The 23459-nt window shown below is 41.0% G+C and overlaps 1 protein-coding gene across 2 annotated transcripts in view; it reads right to left on the bottom strand.

The window, feature by feature from the left end:
* The window catches only part of hid1b (HID1 domain containing b), a 29632-nt gene extending 8168 nt beyond the window's left edge, over window positions 1-21464 (bottom strand). For both annotated transcript variants that reach the window (XM_028567571.1, XM_028567572.1), the window contains exons 1-13: window positions 21276-21464; window positions 19750-19899; window positions 17987-18157; window positions 14750-14872; window positions 9566-9672; window positions 8597-8713; window positions 5721-5952; window positions 5572-5628; window positions 4386-4526; window positions 4011-4101; window positions 2893-3044; window positions 2258-2336; window positions 1216-1380 (exon numbers count right to left, since the gene is read on the bottom strand). In XM_028567571.1, coding sequence (XP_028423372.1) covers window positions 1216-1380; window positions 2258-2336; window positions 2893-3044; window positions 4011-4101; window positions 4386-4526; window positions 5572-5628; window positions 5721-5952; window positions 8597-8713; window positions 9566-9672; window positions 14750-14872; window positions 17987-18157; window positions 19750-19899; window positions 21276-21341 — 1651 coding nt within the window. In that variant the 5' untranslated portion in view covers window positions 21342-21464. The remainder of the gene's footprint in view (window positions 1-1215; window positions 1381-2257; window positions 2337-2892; window positions 3045-4010; window positions 4102-4385; window positions 4527-5571; window positions 5629-5720; window positions 5953-8596; window positions 8714-9565; window positions 9673-14749; window positions 14873-17986; window positions 18158-19749; window positions 19900-21275) is intronic.
* Window positions 21465-23459: the final 1995 nt, after the last annotated feature.

Raw genomic sequence — 23459 nt, 5'->3', positions numbered from 1 at the left:
GTGAGGGAGATTTCACTTGTTGGAGGTTGGCGCCATGATGGAGCTTAGGTTGCTTTCACACCGGCCTCGTTTGGTCGGATAGTCCGGGTGGTTTGTGGCGGTGTGAAAGCTCATCTGAACTCTGGTCCACTTAAATGAGAAATCCGGTGCAACATGAACCTTGGGGTTAACCGTTCACCGTTCTCTCGGATATGTTTTCATGCTAATCGAATGTGATCAGTTTTAGCTCAAACCGCTAATTAGCTTATAACGCTAGTCGTCGGGTGAAGGGTAAAGTAAAAAGAAATCTCTATTTCTACACCACTAACAAGACTCAAATAGCACCACACTTCCACGGTAGCATAATGAGGGTCCCTACATGTAAACCGAAGCATTGAGAACTTTGTAAGTGTACAGACAGTTTATTAAGAAAATTAGTTTAGAAAGACAATACTGTTCACTTATACATGCGGGCACCATCTTGGGAAAGCAGTCAGGACCAGTCAAACGCTGTGTAACCAGTAACCAGTAACACAGCTCAAGCACGGTGTTCCCCTTGTTAGTGGTGTAGAAATAGAGATTTCTTTTTACTTTATCTGTGCCCCGACGACTACCTTTATAAGCTAATTAGCGGTTTGCGCTAAAACTGGTCACATTCGATTAGCATGCAAACATATCCCAGAGAACGGTGAACTTGGTACACATGGGTTATTAACCCCTAGGTTAATTTTGCGCCGGATTTGTCCTTTAAAAACGGGGGTCTTGGTTCCCTTCCAAGTAATCTAGAGTTCGGTTCACTCGATCCGACCCAAACACAAGAAGTGAACCAAAAACAGAGCATTTACTAGCCGGCAAATTCAACCTTGCACACAATTTACATATATATGATTAAAGGGATCCTAACTTTCAGATCCATAAGCTGTTCTGAGCACACATCGCTGGTCGTCTGTGTGACATCATCATCTCTCTCTCCTTCACTCGCTGTCTGTCAGCTGCTCATTGTTCGCCTTCTTCTAACATATCAGAAACACTAAAGCAAAACCAGAAAACCCAAGATTTTATAAATGCGGTGTTGCTCCATTGTATCTAAGAGCAAAAGTGTCGGCGAGTTTCGGATATTCTGTCCAATAAAGAAGCAACCGCAATGTTGCTTCACCCCCCAAATCGCATCCAGTCCACCGAAATATAGGTGTGAAAGTGCCTGTTTTTAACGCAAGTGCACCTCTGTGTTCTCACCGTCAAACTGATACTGGATGATGTTGTTGAAGACCTCCAGCAGGAAGAAGACCAGGTGGTGGTTCTGGGGGGAGGACAAGAGGAACCAGGGGGTGGTGAAGGCCTCTAGGAGGTGGAGCAACTTGTTGGCCGCCACCATGGACAGACTCTTCAGGTAAGGTGAAACTGTGGAGGGCAGAAACCGAGGATTTAAAAGGTCCCATTTCACCCTTGGTAAATCATGAGATTTCCATGTCTATTTTTTAAATGATATAGCAGGTTGAGGTCAACAACACTTACTACTAAAATATGTTAAGCTTGAATACTCTAAATGGCTGGGGATTTCTTAACAAGCGATGCCTTTGATTTTATTTCTACCGTTTAGTTTTATGTAGAAACTCAGGAATAATAAGGAATTTGTTGGTCTCTCCTAAAGGAAACATCTGTCTCTTTAGATGCTAAATGCCATTCAACAGTTAGCCTAACTCTGTCTATTTATCAAAAGCAGACTTTCCCATTTGGTAGTAAGGTGTATTTATTTAAAAGGTCCCACATTGTGGCAATGTTTAATGTTTGTTTTTAGGACTGTCCCTTCTGGGGACGGGCATTGGAAACTAGTAATAGCTATAAATGCTGTGATGCTGTACCTTGGAGAGTTGTTGCACGGATGTCTATGCCGTACCATCTCTCACTATTCAAATAACAATTTGGAAAAAGTGAGTTTTTTTATTATAAAGCAGGCCTAGGTGCTATAAAAACTACTATTCTCTTCCACAGAGAAATGCACACAGCCCGTGTTAAAAAACAATGCCTTTAAACGAGCTGTCAGAACTTTTGTTAGGTTGTGATGTCACTACTATCCATCCATCCATCCATCCATCCATCCATCCATCCATCTATAAAAAGTGCCACTAAAGTGGCGTTACAGTCATTACCCGGCTGCAATGGCGGTGCATAGACTCCGAGAGCACAATGAAAAGGAGCATGACATGGGACCTTTTTACAGTACTCTGCAGTTCTCTTATCAGCCACTGGGGAGCGACATATCATCTTTTCTACTCACTGTTGACTATAATTGTGAGCAGGCAGTCAAACAGAGGCTGCAGGCGCTGGTGTCCACTGGTCATGATCTTGTGGAAGATCTAAACGTGATAAAGTTAAGAGAATATTTAGAGTGATGCTCTGCGGTTACATATTCATTCACAGCATATCAGAGAATACCACTAGAGCTGCAAAGATTAATCGATTGATCACTTAGTTTAGTCAACTATTAAATTAATAGCCCACTATTTTGATAGCCAACTGATCAGAGACATTTTTTATGAAAAAGAAAAAAAAAAAAAAAAAAAGACATATTTCTCTGTATGCAGCTTGTTAAATGTGAATATTGTTCTAGTTTCTTTGCTCCTCTGTGACAGTAAACTGAATATCTTTGAGTTAGTGGACAAAACAAGACATTAGAGGACGTCTTCTTGGGCTTTGGAAAACACTGATCCACATTTTTCACCATTTTCTGACATTTTAGAGACCAACAACTACTCCATTAACGGAGAAAATGCTCAAAAAATGAAAATATTTGTTAGTTGCAGCCCTACGTACAACAGAGGGAAGGTATTGGCTGAAAATATCTAAACGACATCAGAACTCGACATTTTATTTTAGGCATTTTTAGGAAAGAAAACGAAATATTCTTCTAACCACAATGAGCAGGTCAGCGTGGGTTCCTGTGAAGACAGGGATGTCCATCGGGACGCGGAGAGTGTACGGCTTGTTCAGACGGACACCAAAGTTCCTCTCTCCACTCAGCAGCAGGAGGATGAACACGCCGATGTGCATGAGGCCCACTCGAGCTGCAGGCGGACAATAACAGGGAGGTTTTTTAATAACAATCCATCTTTACATGCATGCACACTGTGGAAGAAAATGATGAGGAGGAGGGAGGGGCGAGCTAGCCTCGTTTTGTTTGAAAATACGTTGAACATCAGCAAGAAGTGACGTCACCCAACATCGCTTAGAGCACCTTTAAGTTCCTATAATTTGACCTGATCAACACACTTTTAGTGTCTCCTGTAGGCCTGTAACAATTATTACAAAATTCTCAATTTTCTTTATACATAATCACAGTTCAACTACAACTAACTGCTAACCTTAGCTATTAGCTAAGGTCTTAAGAGGTAGGACTGTTCATGGTAATTGTTGATTTTGTTCAGATATGCCACATTGTAATTACATACAGTGGCTTGCATAAGTTTACACACCCATGCTAAAGTTCACTAAAAAGAGGAATAAAAAAAAAACATCTTTTGGAAATTGATCTTAATGCCTTAATTAAAAAAAATTAAACCTTTAAGGACACCCATTTCCTTTATGAATGAATAATATATTGTAAATAAATAAATCTTCTTCCTTAAAATACAGGGGGAATAAGTAAGCACACCCCTATGTTAAATTCCCAGAGAGGAAGGCAGAAGTTTATTTTTAAAGGCCAGTTATTTCATGAATCAGGATACTATGCATCCTGATAAAGTTCCCTTTGCCTTTGGAATTAAAATAGCCCCCCCATCATCACATACCCTTCACCAAACCTAGAGATTTGCATGGGGTACTTTCCATAAAATCATCTCTCAATGCAAATCAAACCAGCTATTAGGCTAACTGAAATAAAACCATGCCAATCTCTAGGTATGGTAATGGCTTCCTGTGAGCTTCTGTCTCCACTGCGCTGTGAATAAAACTCATCTGAACCAGCCACTTGAAGTGGACGTGAGAGAACTTTTTCTTCCCCAACACACAGCGTTCAAATCTGCGTGACTCACACTGATCTGTTCTGGCTTCGTTCAGGCTGAAGAGGATGGGAACCAGCACATCCAACACGTCGCTGCTCTTCAGCACGAAGAACAGGAACTTCTGAAAACACACAAACACAACTGAGCTTTAACTCTTCTGTCCCAGTTTTTGTTTGAGTTTTCAGACATAGTACATGCGACGTTTGAAGTCCAGTGGCTTTGTGTCGCTGTTGTTAATGTGCTTGTTTCTATGCGTCCATATACCGGTCTTTGTTATCTATTAAATTTATTTTTCCGTGTAAATTGCCATGTGCATGAAACCGACTGTGAAAACAAAATTCCCCCACGGGACAATAAATAAATATCTATCCATCTATTGTCACAGTTAAAAATCGGGCTCCGCACCTTGTTGAAGTCACAGAACTTCCAGAAGAGGATCAGCAGCTCCTGGTGGAACTGGATCTTCTTGTTGGAGTGAGGCAGGTAGGTTTGGACCAGAGGGTTGTTCATCAGCCGAGACAGACCTTTCAGGATGAAGCTCAAGTCCTGATAAACAAAGACAGGGTTTTCCATACCACTATAAGGCTTAAGGTGCAGCACCCAAGACGTTTTGGGCACCACCTAAGCCGAATGAATGCAAAATCAATCAGAGCATCAAAACTAACTATTAACTAAGTGACTTTTCTTAGATCTAATGATTGTAGTTGGATTTCTAAAATGATGTGAAATTGCATATTTATTTAATTTAAAAACGTAACATTTTCTTGAGGAATTACCCAAAATATATGCCCTTAAGTCTTCCACAAACCTCAGGAAAACACAGTTTAAAAGGACACATCCGGCGCAAAATGAACCTAGAGGGTTAAAAAATGCTAACCAAATGTGACCGTTCGACTGGTCGTGACTGCTTTCCCAAGATGGCGCCCGCATGTATACTATATAAACTATCTAAACTATCTTTTAATAAACTGTCTGTACACTTACAAAGTTCTCAATGCTTTGGTTTACATGCAGGGACCCTCATTATGCTACCGTGGAAGTGTGGTGCTATTTTGAGCCTTGTTAGTGGTGTAGGAATAGCGATTTATTTTTACTTTACCCGTGCCCCGACGACTAGCGTTATAAGCTAATTAGCGGTTTGTGCTAAAACTGGTCACATTCAATTAGCATGAAAACATGTCCCAGAGAACGATCGACTCGGTACACATGTGTTATTAACCCCTAGGTTCATTTTGCGCCGGATTTCTCCTTTAACATCCTACAGCCAGGGCTGTGCAATTGATCAAATCAAATTTTTGATCGCAATTTTGATTTCGGCTCCTAACGATCACACAAACAATATAATCAAGAAAAGCTATTATTTTGCACATGAAGTTTTGTGAGTTAACTCTTATTTTGTCTTGTGTTTGAAGAGGAATTCCAAAAGTTAAAAAACGGGAAAAGTATGAAGGCACATTTCATAGTTCAAGGTGTTTTCACTGTTGATTTGTATAACTGTTTCCCGGTTTTTTAAGTTCAATAAATGCAACATCTTTCCAGAAGTCAACGAGTAATGTTCAATAACCGTGAGTGGTTCACTTTGGCGTTTTACCTCTTCTCTGTGTATCCTGGAGAGATAATTCACAAAGAGGTTATCAGGTCCAGCTGGCTGCAAAAAAACAAACGAAAGGAGGATTGTAAAATTCTGAATGAGTGTCAGCGATTTCATTATAATAACAAATAAACCAAACTTCCTCTGACCTCCTGCTGGTCCCCGGCGGAGGGGGGTGCGGAGGTGTCCAGGGCCTGGAGCGCGGCGCCGGCCGCCGAGCCGGCCTCGTGCTCCAGGGTGACGATGAGGATCTGGAGCGCCTGCTCCACCAGCTGCTCCCGGTAGTCCGAGAACAGCAGGTGGTTGTACGGGATGCCGTACCCGACCGGGTCGTAGGCACACACCACGTTGAGCAGGGAGGTGAACAGAGGCAGGGCGTGTCTGGGAAGGGGGAGGAGTGGAAGCAGCGAGGTCAGTCAGCGCGGTGGATCTGCTTCAAGCTGTCAAGAGTTTTCCTCTCGTTCGTTCTTGCACTTTTGCGTCACCTCAGTGTGATCTACATCAGATTTTCCTCTGGTTTTTAAGCGGTTTGTCTCTGTAGACTTTCCATTTTTTTTCTGGACCAGCTTAAAGCTTTAGTGCGTAACTTTTTGATATTAATAAACGTCTGTTGTCTTCGATTGATTGTGGTATCCAACTGCTTTTCTCTCTTTTTTAAAATCTCTCTTTTTTTATTATTTTTCTTTTATTTTTATCCTTATTTTTTTTTATTATTATTTTTTTTTAATCTTTTAATATTGTATGATTATTATTACTATTATTATTTTTCTCATCATTTTTTGTCCTATTAATGAATATAATGTAAGGCAGACTGTTCTGGGTTGGTTGGGAAGGATTGAAATGTAATATATATATATATATATATATATATATATATATATATATATATATATATATATATATATATATATATATATATATATATATATATATATATATATAAACAACAGCATTTGTCCTTGAAATAAAAATATATATAAAAAAAATAAAAATAAATAAACGTCTGTTACATTCAAGCCGTTGCCAAATGAGTTACTACAAAGCTAATAAAGACTATCAGCTCCACACAGCTCTCTCTGGGTTTCTCAGTGTGACTATGTTCAGAAGATTGTGGCGTCCGGCGACTTTCCTGCGCAGAAACTCAAGTGAAGATAATGACCTTATCTGAAGAGTCCATCATGTTGTTTTAATCCTCCGTGTCCTCCTTGGCTACTAGCAACTGTGTAGAGTAGGGGTGGGGGGGATGGTGCGCGATCACGGAAGGCTTGTATCATGTGGACGCGCCGAAGGTTTTTTGGTCATTACTTAGAATTCCTCATGGGGGAGACAGAAACTGCGCACTGTAGCTTTAAGCCAATCCAGACTTGGGGTCACAAACATTTGGAGTTTGGTGGCTAAAAAGCGTAGTGGTGTAAATCAACAGAGGCCTCACGATACGATCACCATACTTATGTCACAATGCGATATTATTGCGATTTTAAACATTTTGGGGTGGTGATGGCGCAGTGAGTATGACACGTCTTTGTTGTGGGAGACCCAGGTTCGATTCCCACTGCGATCAACCAACGTGTCTCTGAGCAAGACACTTAACCCCTAGGGGCTCCAGAGGTGTGCGACCTCTGACATATATAGCAATTGTAAGTCGCTTTGGATAAAAGCGTCAGCTAAATGACATGTAATGTAATATTGCAATATTCTGCGATATATTGCAATGTATTACCTTTTTTCCAACTTCAAATCTTTCCCAATTTCAAATGATGTCCCTAAAAGGAAACTTTGTCAACATCTGTTTTATCTAAAAAGATAAATGTCTCCGTTTGTTCATGTCACTTTAATTTCACTGCTTCAAAACAGGATTGTCAAGTAGACAAACTGACCAACACATATATAATGAAAGATCGATACTCGGCGTCTGTGTATCGATACAGTATTGCCACGGAAAATATCGCGATACTGTGCTGCATCGATCACCCCCACCCCCTTAAAAAGTGACAACCCACCACATCAGAGTGGCGACAGTAGATAAAATGCATAACCTAAGAAAGTGACTCATTGTCATCAGCAGCGTTGGTGTCTTCTTGGTAGAAAGCAGGGAAACATATAAACAGCAGAAGAGTTAATGACTCTGGAATGTGCTCAGAGGAGAGGGGCTCTTCAGAGGGGGTGTTACGATCCACAGTGTACGTTAATGCATAGCAGAGGGTGAGGCACATTCAAGGGCGCAATTTCCAATGGGGACTTTTTACAATCCTTTATTAAAATCGCCCTCTATTTTTTTAGTTTGATTTTCTTATTAAAATCTCTCTGAAAATTGTCCTCTTGGCTCTTAGGACACTTTCACACCTGAGCAGTTTGTTCTGTTTTTAACCAAACCCTGGAGAGTTTGTTCTGATAGTCCGGTTGGTTTGGGGCGGTGTGAAAGCTCATTCGAACCCTTTACGGACCAAACAACCAAACTCTGCTCCGCTTGAAAACGGGGGTCTCGGTTTGCTTCCAAAATGCTATAGAGTTCGGTTCACTTTAGGTGATAAATGCAATCCGACCCAAACATAGGAAGTGCACTTACTAGCCTGTACTAGAGCTGAAGATCTTAGTCGTCGGGTTTGGTCTTAATTTCTATCATTTTACACGGTGATGCGTTTCGATTAGCGCGAAAATGGATGCTGAGGAGGTGAAACGGAGGCTGGCCTCTGGAGGACTTATTTTATTTCTTTGTTCCAACTTCCAAGTGGCCTATAGTCTACTTTAGTCATGAATACATGATGTTAAAAAATTTATAAATGACTCATTCTTGGCAAAAGAGCTGTGCGAACATTTGAATAATGTCGGGCTCTAAAAACGGATTTGGGCTTTTAAAAAGCTGTCAATCAAAATGTACTTGTCGGGCTTGGGCCGCATTCTGTCGGGCTCCGGTCTTGTCGGGCCTAACTTTTAAGGCCCAATTACAGCTCTAGCCTGTACTGTTCACGTGTGTGTGTGTGTGTGTGTGTGTGTGTGTGTGTGTGTGTGTGTGTGTGTGTGTTACCGGTTTTCTGTGGAGCAGAAGAAGGCGACCCAGGGATTGAGGTTCCTGCTGTCAGAGCACGGAGGAAGGTACATGGCCTCAGAGAGACAGGTGAGGAGCAGCTTCAGCAGCTCGCTCCTGGACAAACAACAACAGCACAGGACGGATCCACGTTAATATCAAAGTTATGAGAAATCACACACAGGTTTTATACTACAGCCTGGCCGATATGTGTCCAAGACACGTTCTGAATGGGACATTTAACAGTTGAGAAATGAACATGTTAGTGCTCTCTGGTGGACTAGCCCTGTTATTTAAGGGTTTTAGACCAAGGACCCATCAGCTTAAAAAGAGACCAAGCAGGGACCTTTTACTATATATTATGTATAAAATTGAGCTGTACATAAAACTGGGCCTACAATAACGTGTAGGGCAGCCTACAGACTTTAGATATACCTTTTTATGGTGCATACAATTCTAAGCTGTTCAAATAATTTTTGAGATATTCATATATTTATACATCATGTTCTAATGTTAAAATGTGGAACAAAATTATTGAGAAGCTACTGCACACTATATTGACTTTGGTAAGGATATGGATTTTTTGTTTTTTAGTTAGGTACTTGGAATTGTGAAATAATGACAGATTCACACATTTTTCTTTTGTTTACAGTAAATAAATAAACAAATAAATATCTTAAAGTCAAGTTTATAAAGTAACTCCCTTTGCATTCATTTGATTCCCAATCAAGATACACTGGTAAGAAAAGCATTCCATTGTTAATATGTACTTAAAAACTGTTCTGAAATGCAAAATAATAGAATTTTAATCATGTGATAAAACATGCAATAAATCGCGATTAACTACAGAAATTCAGCCATTAATAAAAAAAATGTTATCGTTTCACAGCCCTACAACTAATATGTTGGATTCATGTTAATGTTTATTTTCAGACAGCTCCCCCTTCCCCTGATTGGCTGCAGTCTCACCTGTTGATGTCGTGGGTGTAGCTGAGAGGAGGCGAATGAGCGAAGCCCACCCCTGCCTCCCAGATGTACTCGCAGCTGTCGATGGTTCGGATGTCCTCGGCTGTGACCTGCAACAATAACAATAACGTGTACGTCATGTCGATGATATTATTTGAATGGTCATCTGCGTTTTTCTTCTTCACATAGGCTAAATAAAAAAGGTATTTCCACCGTAAATTGGTGCATAAATGTGTATCCGAATACAGGAAATGAAGTCATTGATGCTCAAAACTGTACCCCCCCCACACACACACTATGATAATGCCTAAAAGTCTTTTGGGAAAAACATGATAGTTGCCAAGGAAAAGAATCATCCTGTTTTGTGTCTAATTAGTCCGTTGGCCAGACCAGATATCGGTGCCATCTGGGCAGGGAAAATTTTACCGATACTAAATAGTTTGAAGGGTCAATCTAAGTAAATTAATATATAATAGACTTTCCACAGGAGCAGCTTTTCATATTTATTTGACATTTTGTTATTTTTCCCTATTAGCACCTTTGCATCATTTCCAAAAAGCACAAAAACTGCCAATATCATATCCAAAATCCCAAACCTTAGGCCCCCTTAAACACTTATAAAAAGTAGTTTGTTGTAATAAAAGCAATGTGTTTGAATCTGCATGTAAGTTTTGTTCCTTTTTATTTTTTTAAATGAAAAAAAGCTGTTAAACTAGACCTAAGTGAATACTGGTAAAGTGGGACACTACAGGTGAATGGGGAAAAATATTTTAACAAATAGATATTATAATGAAACTTACAATTACTTAAAATGTTTGGCTTAATAGTACCTTTTACCAAATGTATTTAAATGTTATATTGTTATGTAAATGTGTAATTTTACATTCTTTTAGGGTGACTTTTTTACCATCTGTCTAGAGACTGCAGATGAAAAATAGCCTTCTGGCTAACTCTGGCATATTGACAAAATTGTTTATTAATATGCACGGTCTCTGTAATAAAATAAATAAAAATAAATAAAATTGTATTACAAGTTTTCAGAAATGTTAAAATATGCAAATGATAAACTGTTCTCCAACTGTCTTTATCATTCTGAAACCAGAACACAACAAATGTTGAGAAGACTTACTTCTGCCACCGAAAAAAGAAAGAGGATGTTACTATTTTTATGTTACTTAACATCGGTAGGGTAGGAAAACAGCATCACTCATCTTGAAAGCTATTTTTAGTAGTTTATTCCGTAGAGCATTCTTAAGTGACATTCATATTTCCCCACTGCTATATGTCACAGCTGAAGGTCTAAACAGAGCACTGGGACTGCGTTCACACACCTACTTCATCAAGTGATTGCTGAGAATATCAGCGCGTGACGCCTCAGCACCGATAACTGCAGCGTCGTGAACAGATGGGACTGGTGCTGCCATTGTTCTTCAGAAGTAAACTGACAGCAAAGGGTACAGCGCAGTGCCACACAAAACGTTCACTGGGGTTCAACCAAACCCCGCAGGCACCGATTGGCTCATTTTTCGGGCTTGTGACTTCCTGAAAAGCTTTGATTTGTCAGCGGTTGCCATGGCGGGGTAGGATAGCAAATTCGATGCTTTTTAGGCACCAACTGAACTGCCTCTAAAGCAGTATTCCTCAAAGACTGCTGGTTCGCGAATGAGTGACCCCTGGTGGTCCGTAGATTTGGTAAGATACGCTTTTTATAAATTTCAAACTCAAAACAGTGTTACTCAAAACTGTCAAGCGACTCCAAAGCGAAAAAAACAACAAAAAAAACGGGATGCTCACATGTGTTGTTTTCAATATTAAATGAACTCACATGTAAATTCAAACATTATTATTTGACTTGGCGGTTGTTTCTGTGTTGGCATTTTGCGACAATGCCAAATGCAAAAATGATCAGCGTGACATTTGAAGGAAATAGGGAGGAATAAAGTTTACGTTACGGTCAACTAGTCTATATCCACGACGTTCCACTTCCGGGATTGCTCCGTTGCCGCCGGATGTCCCTAATTTTCGGCTGGATGTTCGCTACCTTCCACTTTCTTTGTGATGGAATTTTAAACTCTGGTAGATTTGTGAGGACTATGGTTAACTGCTCCTCAGATCTCTGCAGGGTAAATCCAGACAGCTAGCTAGACTATCTGTCCAATCTGAGTTTTCTGTTGCACGACTAAAGCAACTTTTGAAGTTCACTACCGAGGCTATTTTGCAGAGACACTGTAGCTCCGTGCGGCGTGGAGCGCTGCCCATGACGATTGTGATTGGTTTAAAGAAATGCCAATAAACCCAAGCACGTTTTTCTCCCATCCCGAAATGCTGTGTGGACTAGCCAGACCCTCCTCCGCAGCGCTGTGAAGGTCTGGCGAGACTAGTGTCAACTGACAAGATGCTAAGGTGGCCATATTATTCTCATTTTAAGATTCATAATTGTAATTTGAGATTGTATCATAATAGGTTTACATGGTTTAATTATCAAAAAACACTCTAAATGAGGGCGCATTTCCAACTTTGTGTGGAATACCTGCAGAACAGGGACATGGAAGTAGTTCTTTTGTAGATTATGTGTTGTAGCAGTGTTTTGCCATTGAGAACGAGCTAGCATGCTGGCGCTAGCCCCCTAGGCCCCTCTAGGTCCGTTAGGGCCCTCATCTCGGCTAGTGACGTAGAAAGCCGTGCAGATTTTGACCAGCTCACCCGGAGACTGAAGGCAGGACACATTCAGAAACCGTATCTCACTCAGAACAGCATGGATGAAGCAGAAAATACATGTTCTGTACTTTTTTACAAATTAAATCAATGTCAGACTGACCGACAAAAATCTGTCTTCAGAAATATCTCATGATATACTGCCTCTAGAAGTGCATTATTCATCTTTTGGTTTTTGTCAAAGAAGGAAAAGAAACTCAATACTCCCGAATCAAATGACTTATTAGAATTGCAATACAAATCCAATCGGCACTCCTGTATCGTGAAAGAATTGAAATCGCGTCAAAAGCGTATCGACCCAGCCCTAATGATTCAATGGTAATTTGGGTGAACTGACCCTTTAACACGGACACATTTTGACCCAATTTTACCGGGAAGTGAAAGCTCTAATCTCAAATGATTGTGTTTATGCATTTACGCATGCTTCACAGGTCACAGAAGCGGGAGGGAACAAACTGCCAGCCGCTGGTTATTTTCCACCACACACACACACACACACACACACACACACACACACACACACACACACACACACACACACACACACACACACAAGGTGTTAAGGACTGGGCGGGCGGGGGTGGAGGGGGGGTGTTGCAATGAAATGGCCCATTTATGTGTCGTCCTGTTGGGTTCTTAAACTCCCCAATGTTGCATAAGTAGACTTTATATTTCACAGTTACCATTTTCCCTCAGATTGTTTATAGTTCTTGACGTTTCCGACCGCACTTGAAGGCAGCTTCATTTCCCAGGGAGAGAGAGAGAAGGCGAGCGAGACATAGCGAGTGCTTTGTTGTTGCAGGAAACATTCAGCTATGACACAAACTCCCGGGCAGCCCAGTGCTTGGGTTTGGTTTTTTACCCTCGTAGTGTTTTAAAACTTACTTGGGGCAGCGATAGAGGCAGTGATGTTTCCCGTTTCCTGGACGGGATTCTAGAGCTGAAACTCAAATATCCCGATATTTCTGACCGAATACCTCGATATCGATATTGTGGCGATATTGTAGGGTTGACAATTGGTACTTTCACCAAATATGCACACAATGAGATTTTTGATAAATAATCATCAGTTATGTTGATATAATGACTAAGTGGGTAAAGGCAAATAATAGAACAGATACAACAGTCTGGTAAGTTCAGAGAAGTGCATACTGTAATGCAGCCTTTAAAACCAGGAAAAGACAACACTTGTCATATCAGGATATTACAATATCCAAAATTTAAGACGATATCTAGCGTCATATATGGATACAATTTCAATATATTGCCCAGCCCTACGGGATTCTCGCCCTCAAACCATAGCTCAAAGTCTGATGTCTTGTAACACGACTGGCCAGCGCAGCGTGACGTGGGGTTGCGTTTTTCCCAAAAGTTGAGTCTGTCTCAACTTTTTGCCGCATGCCTGCTGCATTTTTTGGAGTGTCCCCCCCGTGCGACAACAGCCTCAATACACGATCCACACTCAGAATGAATGGAAAGATGAGCGTTTTTACCGGACCGTCTGGCGGGCCAACGCAGGCCGTGTGAGCGCAGCCTAATTAGGAGCAGCGGGGCAGCCTCATTTTTCTGGTCACCTCCACGTGCTCTCCAGCACCACAGGTGTTTGCTCAACACGATCATTCCTCTCAGCCCAGTTAACAAACACGGCCACTCCTCCGTCTCATGTGGAGTACGGTAACTCATTAACTCCAGCTCCTGAGAAGGCTGTGCGAGGGAGATAACAGTGCTAACCGGTACCGCCCCGGGGCTCAACAACAGGGACTTGGCTCTATTCGGTATTATCGACACTGTTGTAGCTTGAGGGCTAAACTAAGTCAACACAGAGCTGAAGAAAGTGGTTTTTCTTCTCATGTGGAAAGACTCTTTAAAGCTTAAGTACAAAACATCCTCATCTCTTCGTTGGTTGTTTCAGGTTCTCAGTTAGCCTTTTAAAATGATATCAGATTTGTAAACAGAATGGGCCTTTGGAACATTGGATGAATGGTTGCTGATAATGGGCTATGTAGATATTGCATCAAAGATCAGCCACTTCTTTCTACAACAGTCGAGAACCATTTTGCAATTATGTAAGCGCATAATGTAATCTGAAAACTGCTGCCCTGATTAAAAAAAACAATGCAACTGATCTCAGCTGGTATTCTGTCTGTAATGGAGTGAATGGAAATTTCTAAGTGACCCCAAACTTTTAACCGGTAGTGTAAATACTAGAGTTGTTCCAGTACTGATTTAAGTATCAGAAAAAGCCCCGCATACAGCCTAAAATGCTGGTATCAGTACTGGCTAGTACGCGAGTCTATGCGCCGATCTGATAGCCGTGTAATTTGGCCCAGAAAAAAAAAATCTGCTTTAATGAATGAGCCCGAGGCGAAGCTTTGGTAAGTGGTCCTAAATTAGATTCTGAATATTGGCAGGTGTTTGCCTCCAGCTGCACTGCAAGATAATGGGTGTAATGTAGAGCGGTGGTGGACTCACGGGGCCGATCTTCTTGTGGCTCTGAGCGGTGAAGTCTGGACAGAAGAGCAGGTCAGCGATGGCCAGCAGCAGGGACTCAGCCAGCGGCCGCGCTTCATTATCCTCGCCATCTTCATCTAAACGCTGGAGGATGAAGAGGTGAGTTAGGAGACGCCACATTTGTTATCAAAGTTTCTGCAGGTTCCACCAAGTCAAAGTCAAAACTTTTTAAGACCATTATACAGTACAGGGCAAAAGTTTGGACACACCTTCTCATTCAATGCGTTTCCTTTTTATTTTCATGACTATTTACATTGTAGATTCTCACTGAAGGCATCAAAACTATGAATGAACACATATGGAATTATGTACAAAACAAAAAAGTGTGAAATAACTGAAAACATGTCTTATATTTTAGATTCCTCAAAGTAGCCGCCCTTTGATTTTTTTATTAATAAGGGAAAAACTTCCACTAATGAACCCTGACAAAGCACACCTGTGAAGGTAAAACCATTTCAGGTGACTACCTCATGAAGCTCATTGAGAGAACACCAAGGGTTTGCAGAGTTATCAAAAAAAGCAAAGGGTGGCTACTTTGAAGAATCTAAAATATAAGACATGTTTTCAGTTATTTCACACTTTTTTGTTTTGTACATAATTCCACATGGGTTCATTCATAGTTTTGATGCCTTCAGTGAGAATCTACGATGTAAATAGTCATGAAAATAAAGAAACACATTGAATGAGAAGGTGTGTCCAAACTTTTGGCCTGTACTGTATATGAAATTTAAAGGACAAATCCGGTGCAAAATGAACCTAGGGGTCAAGAACACGTGTACCGAGTCAACCTTTCTCTGGGACATAATTTCATGCTAATCGAATGTGACCAGTTTTAGCGCAAACCGCTCGCGTTGCACGGCGTTCGACTGGTCGTGAATTTTTTCTAAACTATCTTTTTAATAAACTGTCTCTACACTTGCAAAGTTCTCAATGCTTCGGTTTACATGTAGGGACCCTCATTATGCTGCCGTGGAAGTGTGGTGCCATTTTACGCTTGTGCTACAATCCGAAAGAGGCTCGTGCCAAAATCGGCTGTAGTATAAGTTGCATGTTGGTATCATTTCAGCAAAATGATATTTGGACTGTGTGCATTGTGTTTTTAGGTGGATTTTGTTCCGTTAAATCAACACACGTGGTACCAGCGTTGGATTTCAGCAGATCTAACAGACGTTTTATGCAATGGCCATGAAGAGGATTGTGGTTCCAACTGTATATAAATCTGAATTATTGCTGCAAAGATTAAATCGATTAATTGTCAACTATTAAATGAATCGCTATATGGTGATAATTGATTAAAGCAACACTACGTAACTTTTCCCGCTTTCGTCCCCCTACAGGTTGGAAGTAGAATTGTCCATTACATTACATTGTCCAGTTCATTCAAACCACAGATCTGCTACCTGATCTGGCAAACTTTCATAATGTAGCGTGAAAAGGTTCTTTAGTGTTGCTTGAATCGGTTCGAGTAAAAAAAAAAATTCTGATCCCAGCTTGTTAAATGTGAATATGTTGTGGTTTCTTCTCTCCTCTGTGACAGTAAACTGAATATCTTTTAGTTGTGGACAAAACAAGACACCTTGGGCTTTTTGGGAAACACTGATCCACACTTTTCACCAGTTTCTGACATTTTGTAGACCGAACAATTAAAATCGATTAAACAATTGACTGAGAAAACAATCGCAGTATTTCCCTACAGAACCACAAACTGGATTCATACAAACGAGCCATTGGTCTGTCCCAATGGCTGCAGCTCTCCGCTTTTGACTCCAGTCCCACACTTTAATTAAGGGACATTCAATCCCTCCTTAATTCAACCACTGGCCAGGAGGAGGGGAGGGGGAGATACAATATGGGCAGTGTTTGGACCGCGGGTCCCCTGCCGACCAGGTAACCAGAGAACCAGCAGCCGTCCGGAGGTAGAGTTGGGGGGGGAGGGTAGGAGAGGTTTCAGACAGGGACCTTCAACAGCAGCAACAGTCTCCTCTTACAGATCCCGCTCAGAGAATCCCCGTCACTTCTAACCACTGTGGAGCATTATACGTGCTAATCTCAAAGGCCTAAAGTCCTCTGATGTCTGGGGAGCCGAGAGGCCGCTGACAGATTAAACTCCGTCTGCCGTTTGCCCCGCAATGCGTGGGGGCTGCAGGTGGTCTCAGAGAGCAGAGCTGTTTACACCCGTCTCCCTCGGAGAATTAGTAGAGAGCTAGAGAATTACTTTCTCTAACAGTCTACCATTTATTTTTATTTATAAGTTTATTTTTTTTTATCAACCAAAGATGCAAAATAAAGCTTCCCCCCACTCAAATCACAAGTTTTTGGTTTTATTTGTAAAAGGTCTGGAGATCTCCACTGCTGAGATTTCTGCAAATTAGTATTTTAAAAAGAAGTTTTAAAAAGATATTTTCTTGTCAAAGACGCAGACAGTTGTCTGTTGAGTGGTGCATGTCAGAAAGGTCAACTTTGGACAACTTCCTGAATGTCCCGATGAGAAAACGGCTCGAGATGGTGAAAATGGGAAACATTAAACCTGCTTAAACATCAACATGTTAGCATTGTCTTAGTCAGAAAGACTTGTTTTTATCCCAGTTATAATCTCCAGACCTTTTTATTTTATACCTTTAGGGGTGTTGGTTGTGTGAACCGGTCCTGTACAAATGTAATTAATACTGTATTTTTTTTAGCTTTCCTTGTTTAGCCAAAGGCTACGTCAGCATATCCAGGTAATTAGCCACTTCGTGTTCGCTTTAAACTTATCATAGCATCAGTACATTACTTCCAGTCAATTAAAGAATTCAAAAACAGTCAGTCATTTATGAGACTGGAGACGAAAGAGACAAGACACACACAGACAGACACACAAACAGACAAAGACAGACACACACAAACAGACAAAGACACACACAAACAGACACAGAAACAGACACACACAAACAGACAGACACACAGACATAATTGAACTTGTAGAAACAGGAAATGATTGCTTCCTCAATGCATTCCTTTGCTATTGCAGCCCACTCAGCAGCGTCAAGGTGAAATCACGAAGGGACACCACGTCCACTGAAGCAGTGAACAGCCTCAACACTTCCCACTCCTCAGGTCCTCCGAGCAGAGATAACTAGAAGAGCGAAAAAAAATACGAGAGGGAGAGTTTCTGCTCCACTACTACTTTGTGAAACTGATTTGGCGTGGGAGTCGTACCCCCGCTCTGCCGGCTCCGGGCACGGTGGACCAGAAGAAGCCCCTCCAGTCAGCGTCCTCGAAGATGTAGGGCAGGATGCGGGTGAGCAGGCGGGTGCAGTTCAGGACAATCTGACGCTCTCTCTCTGAGGGACAGCCGGAGTCTGCACCCTGGACCAGCCTCTCCACTGCCTAGGGAGGGAGGGGTGGGGGGGCACATGGAGAGGACATTAAGGCTAGAGTGATGCTTTAAAATCAAGAGGCTACCTATGTAGGATTTAAAGAGCCTATTATACTCCTTTTCAGCATCATATTGTTACTCTGGGGTCTACTAGAATAGGTTTACATGCATATACCTCTTTCATATCACCTACCAGGGTTGGGCTACGGTTGTCTGATCTGGGTTCAACCCTTCTTTTGGAAATTTAAACCAAACTAGTTTAACCCTCGCATTGTCCTCCCGGGTCAAAACTGAAAATCAACACTTTGTCGACACATTTTTCCATGCGTTTTTCAAGATTTTGAAGCTGTTTCAAACATTGCTATCCCCTTTGAAAACATTTTTTTTTTTTTTTTTACGCTGAAAAAAGTGACAAAAAAGAAAGAAAAAACATCTGAAAAAGTGACAAAAAATTGGAAAAAGGTGAGGAAAAAAAACATTGGAAAAAGGTGAGGAAAAAAAACATTGGAAAAAGCGCCCAAAAATTCACAAAAACATCATTAAAAAAAGAAGTGACCACACAAAGTGTAGAAAAAGAAAATGTTCAAATTTCCACCCAGAAAAACACAGAGTTGCGTGGTCGACAGGAAGACAACACAGGGGTTAAGAAAAGAAGCCAAAGATCTCAAACGTAGCACTTTGCCCAAATATCCTAGTTTGAAACCATCTGATCAAAGAAGAACGATGATCAGGACGCTGACCTGACATCTGATACTCCGTGTCTCTAAAAAAAACATTCTCGCAGCTTCTTTATCACAACTATAAAATCGGTTTCTAAATCTCTTCTCTCTTCTGATTTGCAGCCAGGTCTACAAAAACTCAAATGACCTTTGGCCTTTGCCAACACTGACGTGTGTAAGGTTTAAAGGTTTAAAGTGTGGGAACAACCAACAGCAGCATTCCTCGGACTCCGACTGTATCCAGGATGGAGAACAGCTGAGACCTGACTCCTCGCTGCCTCGAACAACTAACATCTCAAACAGGATTTCTGGATAGAGAATTTCTGTTTTTGTCAACATTTGTGTCACTTATTTTCCATCGTTTTTGCCCCTCCAACTTATGTTTTTTTTTTTTTTTAAACATTTGTTGTTTTTTTCCCTTTCACTTTCTTCAATGTTTTGTCTAAATTTCCTGCTGTCTCCTGAGGTGTGTTGGTCATTTCTTTCTTCTTTTCATCTTTTACATTTCTTTACTCATTTGGAGCCCCAAATACGCCCCCCCCTTTTCCCCACACCAGGAGTAATTTATATAGTTCTATTTTATAGCGATCGATTATCTATTCAAAAAAATTCAAAAATGTTCTATGTCAAATGTTCTATTAAAGAAAAGATAGAAAATAAATATTTGTGTGTGCTGTAAAAAAAATGAAAATGAAATCGGAATCGGCTAAAATCGGTATCGGCTGGCCTAACTCAAAGAAAATGGGAAATCGGAATCGGCCTAGAAAGTTGTAATCGGTGTAGCTCTAATCGCCATACAAATGGAATCGGCACAAGTCGTATTGTGAACCGAATCGCCCCGTTGTCCCAGCCCTCAGACCGGTCCTCATAGAAACGCAGGTTACCTTGTAGCAGAGGGTTGCCAGGTTGGACGGAGACTCCTCTCTCACAGCTCGGATCTCAGCCGCCGGCACCAGAGCGAAAACGTCCTGGACGGTGGTGGTGGAGTCGGCCCAGAACTGATCCCAGAAGGCATCGTCTGTGGCTTCCACCGGCTGCAGGACACGGACAGACACGCTACTTCTTTTAGTAGGATTCTTAATAGCATCTCGGCTCTGTGCACCCTCCTGGAGCACGTATCCAACACATATTGTCAAATAGAAATCACGTGCTCCATCTCCATATTGGAATGGAGTACTTAATAAATTTAATAAAATAAAAAAATACAAATTCTTTTCTTGATGCTAAGCTATCCGTCTGCTGACTGTAGCTTCATATTGAACACACAGACAAAAGACCTTCTCCGCCAAAAAAAGTGTCAGCTTGTTAAATGACAATATATTTCTAGTTTCTTCTCTCCTCTGTGACAGTAAACTGAATATCTTTGAGTTGTGGACAAAACGAGACATTTGAGGACGTCCTCTTGAGCTTTGGGAAACACCGAGCCACATTTTTCATCATTTTCTGACATTTTAGAGACCAAACAAGTAATCGAGGATATAATTGACAGATTATTAGACTATGAAAAGAATAGTTAGTTGCAGCCAGGGTCCAAAATTAGTGTGAAAGTGCCTTTAAAGTTTTTGCCCCCCCATCCTGGTATAAATTGCAGAATCAGCTTAAATTAGACTACCTACCAACAATGACCCAGATTAAAATGAGGATATAAAAGGACTATTTGACTACTAAATGCATATGTGCTGTTACGGAGCGCTGCTGGTGATTGTGTTGAGATGATGTTAAATAGCCAACTGTCTTTTTCTGTTTTATGTTGTCTATATTTCACTGTAAATGGAACTAATATTACTGCTGTCTTGGCCAGGACTCCCTCGCAAAAGAGATTCTGAATCTCAATGGGATTAAAATAAAGATTAATAAAAAAATAAATAAAGATAAGCTAGCTTTGACTCAAACGATTAATCGATGATAAAGATGTGAACAGAACTGGGTAACAGCGACAGTACATTTAAATGATCTAGTTAGCTCCACCTTAAATGCACCTGCCAGGGAAGAAAACACACGTCTGCTACCTGCCTGCCTGCAGCTAAACTAATTAAGTGCAACAAGTTGAAGTTATTCAAGGATCTTTTTACAAAACAAATAAAGACATGTGGAAGACATATCCAAAAAGGCCAAAACTGAGTGTCTCCAGTCTCCAAACAGCACTAAATATTGAGGAAAAGTATCAATATTTCAAGAGATGTATGCGTATTTTGTCTGGAGATGTTCAAATATAAACTAATTAGCGTTGGCCCTGTTTTCCTCTCCATTTTGTGTCATCTGGGCAGCAGTTGAGGCTACCATCTGGCACTCCCAACTTTATCTCCACACGCTGAATTTAAACCGCAAACCGAGCACAGCCGACGCGTTCTTCGCACGTTTCTGTGTTGTTGTTGGTTTTTTTAAAAGTGTTTTCTTGTAAAGAACCGACCTGTGTTTTGGTTGTGAGCTGAATCACCGCTTTCCTGAAGTGAAGTTTGGTGTCGGCGTTTCCCATGTCGTGTCACATACGGCGTCCCGCTGCCCGTTAACACCGAGTCGCAGTTAAAGGAGGATAATCTCTCTCTCATCCACCGCTGACAGCCGCTCTGGGCCGCTGCTGCGTTCAGGCGCTGCTCGGAAACTACACCTCCTAGCGTATGTCTGTCAAATACGTTGTTGTTTTTTGTGCTTGTAACTGAGCGGTAACTGAGGTAATTCTTACTTTGTGGTTGTGTTTATTTGAAATAAAAAATAAAAAAAACTAGTTGACCCTGTTTTGTGATGCAATTGTGAAACAAAAAGCAGACAAATGTAAACATGGGGCACATCCTATCCCAATTTAAAAAACAACATTTTTTTTAAATTCAAATTGGAAATGGGAAATTAAAACGTTGGACTAAAATGACTAAAATTACATTGTTGACTGCTTCAGCAAGAGTGACCCAAAGTAATGTAACACCCATCTGCTCAAGAGGGGGTAATAATTCCGACGTCCCTCAAACGTAGCATGAGCCAAGCAGGATCCAGAGAGACGACTTCCGGGATCTTAATGTAAATATTTGCTTTCGTTCACGTTATTCGTTGGGTAAAAGTGCCTTCATTTATATAAGACAACGATATTGATTCAGACGCGCGTAGAAAGACTGAAACTCTCACACCTTCATCAGCGGATGGACCCATCATGATACTTCAGGTACAATCAGGATAAATGAGCTGTGGCCTTCATGGCGCAACAGTGACATCCAGTGACTCATTAGGCCTATTGCAAAACAGACCAGCTAAAGCAGCAACCAGTGTTATTGTTGTATTGCCCTGTTTATGAGGACAAAATGTTCTTTTTTACTAAAAGGCGCTCTACTTGTGATGATTTATTCGCTGGATTGATTATTATTGATTATTGCTGGATGATTATTAAAAAATAAATGAAAATAAACATTTTTGTAAGAGATTTTATTTGCCAAGTTGGAAAGAAAAGACCGAATATTTTGTTTAGGACTGAGTAGTCTATATCCACGACGTTTCATTCCCGGGATTGCTCAGTTGCAGCTGGACATTAGGCCGGATGTCCGTCCCCTTCCTCTGTCTCCGTGTCGGGGTTCTAACCTCCGGTGGATTTGTGAGGACTATGGTTAACTGCTCCTCAGATCTCTGCAGGGTAAATCCAGACAGCTAGCTAGACTATCTGTCCAATCTGAGTTTTCTGTTGCACGACTAAAACAGCTTTTGAACGTACACTTGTTCCACCAAAACAAGTTCCTTCCAGAGGCTATTTTGCAGAGGCACCGTGGCTCCGTCTGGTGCTTTGCACCGCCCAAGACGATTGTGATTGGTTTAAAGAAATGTCAATAAACCAGAGCACGTTTTTCTCCCATCCCTGAATGCTGTGTGGACTAGACAGACCTTCCTTGCAGCGCTGTGGAGGAAGGTCTGGCAATGCCAGACTAAGGACCGAGCTGTAATATCATTTTACAATAACACTAAATCTGAAATGTTTATATTTTGAGCACTTTGTGTGCATCAAACTGAAATAAAGAATCAATCAATCAATCAATTAATCATATTACAGAGTCCTTGTGACTCTACATTAAAGACATGAAGTCATGTTGACCCTCCTGTTGTCCTCGGGTCAAATTTGACCAACCAAATTGTCAAAAAATAACGTGGATAGTTCCATACAACCATTACTCCTCGCAAGTAAAATAAAAGATCAGCTCAGTACTTTCATTGAATTTGGGTGTTTTATTCAATTTTATAGCATTTGGAGAAAAAAAATTATAAAAGAACTTCAAAAACATGGGGAAACAACAACAACAAAAAACGTAAAAAAAAAAGCGCAGGACAAATGTGACAAAAACTTGGGTAAGAAGTGACATAAAAACGTATAAAAAACTTTGGGGAAAAGCGAAAGAAGTGTCGAAAAGGACAACCACAACGCTGAAAAAAAAGTAAATTTTGATCCAGAAAAATTAAAAGTTGCACGGTCGAAGAACTGAAACCATTTGTTCTCTTTCTTGTGGTCATTATTAGTAGCTCATAGTATCAGTTGCCCAATGGTGTTGTTGTGGTGTCCCAGGTGAGAGACTGGGTGAGGTGTCCCAGGGTGTGTCAGACAGTCAGAAAACATGTCTCACAG

The sequence above is a fragment of the Perca flavescens genome, chromosome 21 (assembly GCF_004354835.1).
Source record: "Perca flavescens isolate YP-PL-M2 chromosome 21, PFLA_1.0, whole genome shotgun sequence".
NCBI lineage: Eukaryota > Metazoa > Chordata > Actinopteri > Perciformes > Percidae > Perca > Perca flavescens.
Note: the sequence above shows the minus strand (reverse complement) of the source record. Positions and strands in the feature narration are given on the sequence as shown.